Here is an 11100-nt window from a genome sequence, read left to right on the forward strand (position 1 = left end):
ACATAATTCACTTCTACGACAAAATATCGTGACGACCGACGTGGGAGCGTGTTTGTTATACGCATAACATGTCAAAGTTAATTAATGAGCGGGCAGGGTGGGCGGTATTTTTTGTTGTAATTAGCCGATCGCCGGAACAGCTTATGCGCTACTAATTTCTAATGTAGAATACACTGAAAACGCGACGCAACAATGTCCTTGCCGGAACTAGAACACGTGTATCATCTCAAACAAAATAATTGTAGTACTTTTCGTTAAATACATGTGAATACTACATTTCAACGATTTAAGTAGACACTTTTTGATATTAAGCTTTAAATTAGATAATCTTCTATCAGCTTATTTATTAGAGACAACAGATAGCAACGACCATCTCAATTTTCAATAAAAATCCAAAATTTAAGTGTATGTATTTCGTACCTTCACTAATATAAATTTTAATCATATGATAACCTTGATCCCATTATTTTAATTTACAATTAGAAGTGACTGTTGTATATTACCCCTAGCGCCAGCCTTCCGAACTTGGCTTGGTTATATCAAAGGCGTATAAAAACCATAATGACATGTATTAAACATGACAAAAGGTCGTCTCAGATTATGTACCGTTCGACAGCGCCAAGTGTCAATCGTCGAAGGAAGACTCGCGCGCGCTCCCGCTGACAGATGGATGAATGAACGAACGAACGATATGCAAGCGCGCGGTTTACTCAAGCAAAGAAATATGATCGGAATTAGATGATCGATCTTTTCGTGTACTTTGTATTTGACTTTTAAACGGGGTCTTAAAATAACTGATTAATTTGAATACATTTACGCTGCAGCGTTTATGACGGTTTGCAAATGGCGTAGAGGTTCATAACAGCATTTGGTAATACTCAAATTTGAAACCAATAAATTGAACAATATAACGTTAGTTTTAAGAAATTACAATTGTATCTACATAATTATACCTACTCGTATTTTTTTTCAATAATTATTCGCATTGTTTTCCACAGAATTCATTAAGGCACCCAGTGATTAAAAATAATAACTATAAATTAACTCAATTTCCTGAATTTAAAAATAGAATCATTCATACGTTATATTCATACGTTGGAAAAATCCTTACAAACACTGAAACATACGTAAGCCTCGCGAACCTCCCTCGCCATTGGAGTCTATAAATTTAGAATTAGTGCCCTGAATAAAGACTTGTGATTCACAGGCATCTTTCACAATGAGTCACAGTAAATGTAAGCATCCAATACTATGCATCTAATGAATTTTTTTCTCAATTAACACAAATAAAGAAATATATTTCACATTAAGAATGGAATCAACAAAGAGCAAATTAAATTTAATACATAACTGAGCAGTGAATCTATGAAAGTAATTTTACTTTTTAATCGGTCCAAATGCCTACTCATGTATTTTACTCTCTATTTGCAAGGAACATGTAGGTTTTTAAGTGTTTAAGAATAGGTACTGTATATATTATTATTTTAACTCTACAGAAATAAGGGAGATAAAATTGTTTAATTGGTTTCCTATATGTTTGCATTGAATAGGATCTGAAACTACTGAACAAAGTTGAAAAATTCTTTAAACTGTAGAAGTTTCATTATTCAGAAAAAAACTCAACAGTGCTGTAACCTATATTTTAGTTTGTTTTTATTTTAGGACAATGCCGAGACGAGCGACTAATTTTATATTTAATAAAAAATATACTTAAACTGATCATAAGAACTACCTATGTATTATCTTCTTTGAGCGATTTAAAAATGTTTTCCAACAGCTGTACAAAAAAAAAAATTGTTGAATACTGTATATGCAATTATATACCTACCTGTTATAGTAATAATAACAATTTTATTATAATTGAATGTTTAGACATCTAACGTTTTTAATGGTCTCTTTACTCTCGGTATTTGTTATTGTTATTTAAAATTTTAAATGTTCATTTATCATAATTGTTATTCTTGATATAGATAATTTAACACAAATTTATTAATTTCTAAAATAACAATAACATTAAACATTGGTATTTAAATAAGCGTGAAACTATGAAAGCTATTTGTATTAAAATTTTACTATTCCTTGTAGAACGTATGTGATAAATTCTACAACCTCAAGAGTATACGAAGACCACGATTTATAATTAAAAAGAAAATCATTATTATTGAGAAACATAAAATAATACGTGAAACTCTAATTCTTTGTTATATTAAATATAAAACACAAAGGAAATAATATTAAAAAAAACATCAAACACAATTACATAACCATGAATCCTTAAACTTATCTTCTTCTTTTTTATTTTTCTATTGAAATGTATAACATTATTTAAAAACACTTTTTTTAAATTTCCTATTAGATATGTTGTTTTTAATTACAATTCTATTGTATGGAGTAGTGGTATTCTGTACGGTAATAATGTACACAATTTATTGAAAAATTGGAGAAAGGAACTGTGTGACACGATTCATAAAGCTCATTCTTTGGTTGGTAAGGAAAATTTGTATGTTAAAAAAATAATGGGATATATATCAACGCAATGTAGCTTATATTATGTATATACATTAGGTTTCCTTAAAATGCTTCAAGATGAAATTAATCAAATTAATTGTGAATAAGATGGGTTCAATTGTAAAACGATATATATACAACATTATAATTCATTTTCAAATATTCCGGTTTGTTCCTAATTCTTCTCCAACATACCACAGAGATCTTACTCAAATTTAAATTGTTATCACGGGTAGTTAAAAATAAATGATATTTCAGCGTCATACAAACAATATCCTAGTCCCCAGATACAACTTCGACAACCCTTTTGAACTCGAAAAAGTGCCATAAGCTTGAAAGCTTTTGCACAAAAATGTTAATTAAAAATAAGATCGTAGAACGAAAAACAGTGGGATATTAAAATTTCCGCGTCATGCAAAATTCTCCTAACAATAAACAAATTGGCCTGAAGATCTACTCAACTCCAAGTAGTTCTATCAGCGTGAAAGCACAATAAAAACGTCTGCACATCTACAATCTAAGTAAAGCCAAATAAATTCTGACCGTCCAGCTGGCGAGGTTGATGCCACTCGTCTCTCCACTCCTGGCCCTCCATCACATCACTTGGCCGATTATTTTTTCAACGGGACACTATAAATCAGTTTTCTGTTAATCTTGGTTGCGCGCGCGCATACCGTGGCGCGAGGCGACCGCTTCTGTCGTCGGCCGGTGTTAGCGGCACACCGCCTCGCGCCCGCCCAACGCCCATATCGGGTTTAGGTAATCTTGTTATGTATTGCGCGGTGCTTTTTAATTTATCGTGCTTAAGCTTTGTTAGCAAGTATGTTTCATTTGTTTCATATTGGACGCTTTCAAAAAGATTCAGTATTTGTTTTGTTATTTATGGCCAGTTATATTTTGTTTTTATTTTTTTTTTCTAAAATACACGCTGACATAGTTCTAATAATATTTAAATACGATGGTATTTTTATGGATATATGTATCTCTATATCTATACCTAGACGTTGAGTTGACTCAATTCCAAAAAGGCAAAAAACAAATTTAATTGAGATTGTAGAAGAATATTAAAAAAAAAATCCCAAAAAATAAGAACATGAACAGTTGCCGAGGTAAGCCACTGCAAATGTTACCTGCTTTTAAGGGGTGAAGGATAAGAAGAGGGTTGACATCGGGAATAGATGAACAGACTGGTAAGAGAGGAATAGGATATAGGCCTCCGGCTCCAATCACCGAATCTGTGGGGGTATAGTACCTTCCCCGGTACGACTGGCCCATTTCGTGCCGAAGCTTGATCAACTTCCACACACATTATTTGAAACATAAGAGTTTCTCATATTTAAATTATTACCAAGATTTCCTCGGTATTATTTGACATTTGTATATATATTATCTATCCTAAAAATAAATACTAGCTGAGTCTATCAATCATCATCGAAATATAGTATATATACAACATTTACTCATTTCAAGGATTTATATAAGAAAATATTATAAATACTAGTAATAGTATTATGTTATCTGTGGTATTAAATAAATCGTCTCAGCTGACTAATATTATTATTACATGAAATAGAAACGAAGTAAATTAATAACTATCTTATAACATACACATATATGATACAGTATACAATTGAACCTTAGTATTTTCTTGTGTTTGATTTTACGCGAGTATTATACACTTAGAAATTAAAAACTTTTTAACGGATTTTAAATGCGATTTATTCATTATATTATTAACCCAATTGAACCTTATCATTTTTACGACTCTCACCTGTTAAACTGTTGTACGTACTTTTTTTACCTAGTACCTATATCTAATGCGTTTCACAGCACGAATCGTTATGAAACATAACATATTAGATAAATATACTGCGATGCGTCGATAGAATGTTATAAAATACGTCTCAGAAGACGATCCTCTGCGTATAAATTTATTCTATAAACTATAGAATAGTGTGTAACAGAAAAAACTTACAACCGGTCAAAACCACTTCAAGAATCCGGCATAAATAGTTTTGACCGATACCCTTATCTTAAAACAAATTTGGTTAACAGCAATTTCGTCAGCTGCTATCGCGACTGGCACGCTTCGCTCGCTCGGTTCGTGCGGTACTCACAGTCAATCACACGCTCGGTGCCGCTTCTCACTCTCTCGTCTTCTCTTCAAACCCAGTTCTGCACCTAAAGCTGTGTTTTAACTTGTTCTTTCTCCGCCCACTTTTAATGTACCGAAATCTCCGCAAAACTTGAAGTAAGGGTATAAGGTCGAAACCATTTTTGTCTGAATTTGACAGTTAGCTTTGACCGATAATGAGCAAAAGTATATCCAGCTGTAGTCATCGGCGATCGCTAAATAACTTTTGTGTGATTTTTGCAGTCAAACAATCAGTTAAACCACTTTCGGTTGATGTTTTCAGTCAATTGGTTGTGACCTGTAATAGTTTTTTACTGTAACATATACAAATATATACATAGATTCCGTAACACCCAAAACTATTACTCACCAACGCTTGCGAACCAGGTATAACCGCAGCAGGCCCCATAAATAAATCGTATCCACAATTTACCTGTTCTACCGTCCGTCAGCACTCAGTAGTGTTACAACGAACTTTATTTACGGTCTCACACTTGTAAACATTACTGGTTTCAACTGGCCATAGTTTTTCGTAGATCTAACTAACCAAACAAGTGCCAGAAGGTACTTAACAATAAACGCTACTAGTAATTTATCGTTTACTACGGTATTTTTGTAGGCATATGTCACCTTATTTGAGATCTATCCTATAGAGTACGGATAAGTAGAATTAAAAATACACAGAAAGCCAGAAAATATAAGGTGTACGTTACCAAAGCCAGCCGTAACTTGCATTTAGAATAAATCGAAAGTTCTAATGATGCCCCATGATCGAGGCATTCATAATAATATTTACCATACTTTTTAACATTAATTTCTAGTAATCGGTGATTTCAATTTCATTAAGTTTTTACTATTTATCAATAAGATGAATGAGCATAATACATCTAATAACTTGGTATGTGCTGTTTTCTCTTGCGTTATGCATTTTGGCGCCCCTCACGATCTAGCGTATAGAGCCAACGCTCCAGCCGACCTACGATAAAACCGGCATTAGTTTTTTTTAATATTAAAACCACAGATAACATAAACTCTGAACATTTTACTCTGCACTCATTCTCTTTAACTTCTCTTTAACTTGAGACTTCTAGGAATCCTGTGTCTCTGCAATAACTTTAGGTATAATTAACGAATATCATCAGATTTTTTACAGGAAATAATCAATAGATCGCTATAAATAATAATTTGACTTAAATATCTAGGTACATTTGTTAAAGAGGAATACGGACGGTCTTTTTTTGCTTTTAAATTTTTATTTTTACTAATGACTTGAATTTATTTCCAACTAATGAAGGAAAAATAAAAAATAAAAGCGACTCTTGAATGGTACCTACCTTTAATAATTATCATGATGATTAAGTGAATTCGTAGTAATTCAGTTAGGTGTTCTAGGTCATCTATGATTTGTACCTAGGTCTATACATCCATTTCCTTGAGCGATACTGGTCGCTTAACATCAAGCGGCCCATCGGCTCCTTTGCCAATTCTCACATGTTATTCCAACATTTCTTATATATTATTGGAACGTATTTGAATAAAATACTTTTTGTAGAAATATAACTGATAATATTTAATTAAATTACCTACATGATATTTAAATTGCGAAAAATAGAAAACATTATATCACTCACTCATCTAGATACCTTATTTTTATTATTCTGCCCGTATCGTTAATAATAAAACAGATAAATTTGTTATATTATCTAAACGTTATAAATTGTATACACGCAGGCTTAAGTGTTATAAATTTGTTACCAATGAAAACAAGCATTAATTTAAAATATCTAATATAAGGCCAATTCACTACAAATTTGAAATTTGACAAAGTAGGCGTGATTGTGTTGTCTCTTTCACACCCATTGCAAATTTAGCTACAAGAACGAGTTAAAAATAGATTGGGCGGCGCCACCTCCGAACCGCCCATATGTCTGGGATGCTGCAATGAAATAAAAACAAGGTTTATTGGTATGTGGGAAGTAAAGTTTAGTTTTAAAATACTAACGAGGCTTTTACCTATTTTTTTTTTAATTTTGAATTTTAATTATACTATAATTACACTTAAAGTAATTAATTTATTTATAATAGATATCTACTGGCCAATTACGAATAGAATATACTATATCAAAAGATAGAATCTTTGAATCTAGTTGCAGAGGTCATGATCGGATCTATTTGTTAATAAGTAGTTGAAGATTAAATTTGTAAGAAAAAAAAAATACTGATAATAATCAAATATTGAAATATCATGTACTTCCCTAATAATGTCTTAAATTGTCCAGTCTGAGAAAGATGTAGACAAATGAAGACATTACCGAATATTGATTGAATAGTGAGCCGCTTATTTAAATTTTTCGTCACCTCAAGAACTCTTCATACAATTAATGAATAAAACTTAACTATTAGAGTAAACTAAGAAACAGTATGGGCCGATAAATATTTTTCTAAAAGTTTATTGCTCCTACTGCATTTCCGAACGGAGAAAACTCTTGGCGCACTTTATTTACGTTTATAGTGGAAGCGACGACAGCGCTAACGACGCCATCTTCCTGCCGCGCATTTGTCTGTCATCGCGCACTCGGGACCGCCGGATGCACTATAGAAAAAAGTTCGGATACTCGCCACACTACTTGCATCTATTTGGACATAGAAACAAAAGTTTTTAATAGCTTTCGAGGAGCTATGATAAATTCAGACTGATTTTCAAGAACATGGTGATGCACAAATATACTTATTGCAAAATAAAAGCAAAGAAAATTTTGTAGAAAATACTAAGTACCTAGAATAACTATGTAAAATTATGTAACAAAGAACTAAGCCGGCCGGTTTCACCGCGAATAAAGGTACATCACCCATTGATACTTTTTGACGCAAATTTTCATACATTGATTGCATTTTAGGACCTATCACTCAACCCATACTCACTTATACGTAATTATATATAATTCTTCTCCATGAGTTCAAGTACAATGTTGTTATTAAAGCTATCCCGATGCAAACAAAAAATGGTAAGAAATTTATTAACGTTAATTTCTGAATACTAAAAGTGTGGAGACTGCAACTTTCCACTATAAACACGTAACGTAACAGTAGCGTTTTGTCAGAATGGAAGTCGTAAACTTTACGATATTACTCTATATTTTTATGTCGCAGTGGAAAAAAGCAGCCTTTGTGTGGTCGCTCAACAAAAATAATCAATATAAACCACGCTTCTATGATAGATTCAACTAAATTGTCTTCACTCTTATTTAGAGTAGGTATACATAAAGAAAATTGATATAGTTCTGCTCCTTATAAAGATAATCTCCTTGATAATTGTAGATAATTTGAATTAAGTCTGTACCATGGGTAAAATCAAGTCTAAAGAAGTCATTTTCGTATAAACAGAGATGAAGTTAATATAAGCATAAAAGGTTTCAGTTGTCACACAATAACGTTTTGGTCATTCGAAACCACGCAGACATATACTATACCTACTTAGTATATATTTTTAATAGTCGTTTATTTTTGCTATTAGTGAATAAATAAAATTAATGAATATTAAACAATGAGTTAAGATAATAGCACTCGTTTCCTTAATCTGTGTAAACTGTAACTCTTGATGGAAACTTATAACCAAAGACTTCTAACACTTACGGATACGGATTTTCTACAATAAAAAACAATTTAAGTTTGCGCTTATGACGGTAATATACATTAACAGATTATTATTTAGGTTATTAATATCAATATTTATATCCTAATCATTTGCAATATTGTCGTATACCTACTCTTTTCTATTCCTTTTTCATTATTTATTACTGTTGTGTTTTACTTCAATTATTTAAAAAAAGTACCCAATCTTATTAAAGATTGGCCTTATAACAAGAGTCCACTAGCAATAAAATGGATTTGATACGTACAATTTATGCTGAGAGTGAACTTCTTCAAGTTTTGCTTCTTTATTTTGTTCACACACGAACATATTAAAAGTACAAGTTATCATGTATTTAAATTAAAATCCTTTGTGTACCTATCACACAAAACAATTACAGGTCTATACTACTATTGTTGGATTGTCTTGGATATCTACATCGTCATTCATCAAAGTAACTGTAGCATAATATAAGGCATAGTCCCTTCGTATGAAGAATATCGAGTGAAATATAATTACTCATTTGAATATACTCCTATTGACTTAGAATGTCACAGGGTGCCACATTGAGCAAAATATTTAAGATGCCTTCAGTCATTTATTGGAATTTTTTAACTTGTATGGGATCTTTGCTGCGGAGTACTCTTAATAATTTGTCTTAAAACTTAAATCATCACACCTAAAATGTCCATCCTCTAGGTACCCACATCTCAAAAGGTTGCCTGGAAGAGATTGCTCTTGAGCAATAAAGCCGCCTTATAGTGCATATGTGCCGGCATGGTCTTTTTTTTTACAATGTCAATTTACTTTTCGGTAATATGTACTATAAAGAATACATAAATAAATAAATAAAATAAATAAATCTTACATTTATTCATCACTTCTACAAATGATATACATAATTATCGTCAAATTGCAGTCCATGTTATGTATTAAAATTTTAAAGTTATTTGCCCATTGACTTTTTGCAATAAAAAATTATTATCAACAGTTCAGTAAAAAAAAACATAATATTTAAAGAAAGAATTACAATGCAGAAAGCATTTAAAAATACGTTTCTATTATTAAAAAAAAATCTCATATCTTAGTTCTGTGGAACAAAGAAATACAAATGAGCATTAAATAGTATAAATATAAAAAAAAAAAACTTTTTGATAAGATTTTTATGCTTTTTAAATAGTTATAAGTATGCAGTTAAAAGCTAAAGACACATCAACAACGCTGCTCTTTTGCACAAGGTAGGTATCTCAATTATTTTTATCATTGCAAAAATATAATGTCATAAAACTATCGTCGAGATTCAGGTGAACGGCCGCGCATGCGTTACCAACATGTCTCCCATATTTCCATCATCGGTGCGTCTGATGCGCGCCAAAATAAGATTATTGGTTTGACATACGATCGCTTTACGATCCGCGGCCTCTGATGACGCATTTGAGTGGTCTACCGTATTTTTGGAATAAACTATTTTATTGGCCATTTGTGTAACGAATACACTAATAAAATAACATTTATTTTATCTGTGCCTTACAAAACTGTTACAGCACTATTTAAACTTCAAAGAATTTTTATTCTAGAGATCACTCAATAAATATACCTTATTCAAATTTCGTCATTTTGATTAATAATAAATTATTAATAATAAATTTATACAGTAACCTTATGCTAATCGGAAATTAAGTACGAAGCTACTCAAATAGAAAGTATTCTATTTTTCCTATGTTTTCGTTGCCTGTTTGTTGTTGAAATTGTGTCATTTTCATTAATTGGTACAACTTTGAATAAAAATTTCATCTATAGGTACTTGTGTTCATCACTGAACTCTTCTGAACGACTGACCGATTTTAATTATTTTTTTTGTGTCAAATGGATTCGAGAAAAGTTTAGATTTACAACCCGAACGACAGCGAAGCGGTCAAAGCTAGTTATTATTATATGCAATGAAGTTCCTAGTAAGAAGAAGTAGAGTCTTAGTAAGAAGAATGATAAAGTTATAAAAATAACAATGCCCTCTTTAATCATAGTGTGTATGCTTGCATTAGCTTCAAAATTATTTTGTCTAAAAATATACTAGATGGCGTTATAAGCCCAAAATTTATAGCTAGGATATTGAACATTTTTTTTCAAGAAATAAAACAGTATAGGCAACGCATTATCATTATGATTTAGTGAGGAAAAAAAAGACGATATAATTTTATTTATAACATCATACTACTTAGATTGTCTTTTTCAAAACAAGTTTTGTTTTTCAAGCATGGCAACTAAAATTGTTTTCGCGAGATTCTTGTGAGCATCATGAATCTTATTTTGATTGCAAATTTGTCATAAAATCACTGTAAAGTGTTATTTTCAAAACAATTTATTGACAATTGTTATGTTTATAAGTGCAAAGTGATAGTTTTCCAAGTGGAGCTAATAAAGAAATTGCTTGCCATGGCCGGCCCGTCCGACGGCGACTCCGACGGATGGGTCGAGTTCTGCGAGCGTCAGGCTAAAACTGCCGCTCAGGACTTTGCCAAGGCTTGCGTGCAGTATATCCAGACCAGTACCAGCGAAGGTACTGCAAGACCTTACACATCGCAAAAGGAATTGCTGAAGAAATTCGTAGAATGTTTCTCAGAGCATTTCGATTATGAATTCGGAAAGTTGAAAGCACAGCATAAATTACCGAATGGAACGCATACAGGCCACGATGAGAGCGACTATTCAGAAGATACAGAATCGCCTAAAACTCATCACAAACCTTTCTTCAGAAGGTTATCATTTAAAGGCTTACGGCGTGGTAAGGGTCTTTTTCAAAAACAACATTCTGATGAAGTGGAGTTAT

The 11100-nt window shown here is 32.0% G+C and overlaps 2 protein-coding genes across 2 annotated transcripts in view; one reads left to right on the plus strand and one right to left on the minus strand.

The window, feature by feature from the left end:
• Positions 1-3208, minus strand: part of LOC119834207 (T-box transcription factor TBX1-like) — a 26523-nt gene extending 23315 nt beyond the window's left edge. The window contains exon 1 of the mRNA XM_038358542.1: positions 3052-3208. Within this exon, the coding sequence (XP_038214470.1) occupies positions 3052-3103 (52 nt within the window). The 5' untranslated portion in view covers positions 3104-3208. The remainder of the gene's footprint in view (positions 1-3051) is intronic.
• A 7309-nt stretch (positions 3209-10517) lies between these two features.
• Positions 10518-11100, plus strand: part of LOC119834482 (SH2B adapter protein 1) — a 7482-nt gene continuing 6899 nt past the window's right edge. Inside the window, 1 exon segment of the mRNA XM_038358856.1 lies at positions 10518-11099. Coding sequence (XP_038214784.1) covers positions 10707-11099 — 393 coding nt within the window. The 5' untranslated portion in view covers positions 10518-10706.

This window comes from Zerene cesonia, chromosome 2 (genome assembly GCF_012273895.1).
Source record: "Zerene cesonia ecotype Mississippi chromosome 2, Zerene_cesonia_1.1, whole genome shotgun sequence".
NCBI classification, from domain to species: domain Eukaryota; kingdom Metazoa; phylum Arthropoda; class Insecta; order Lepidoptera; family Pieridae; genus Zerene; species Zerene cesonia.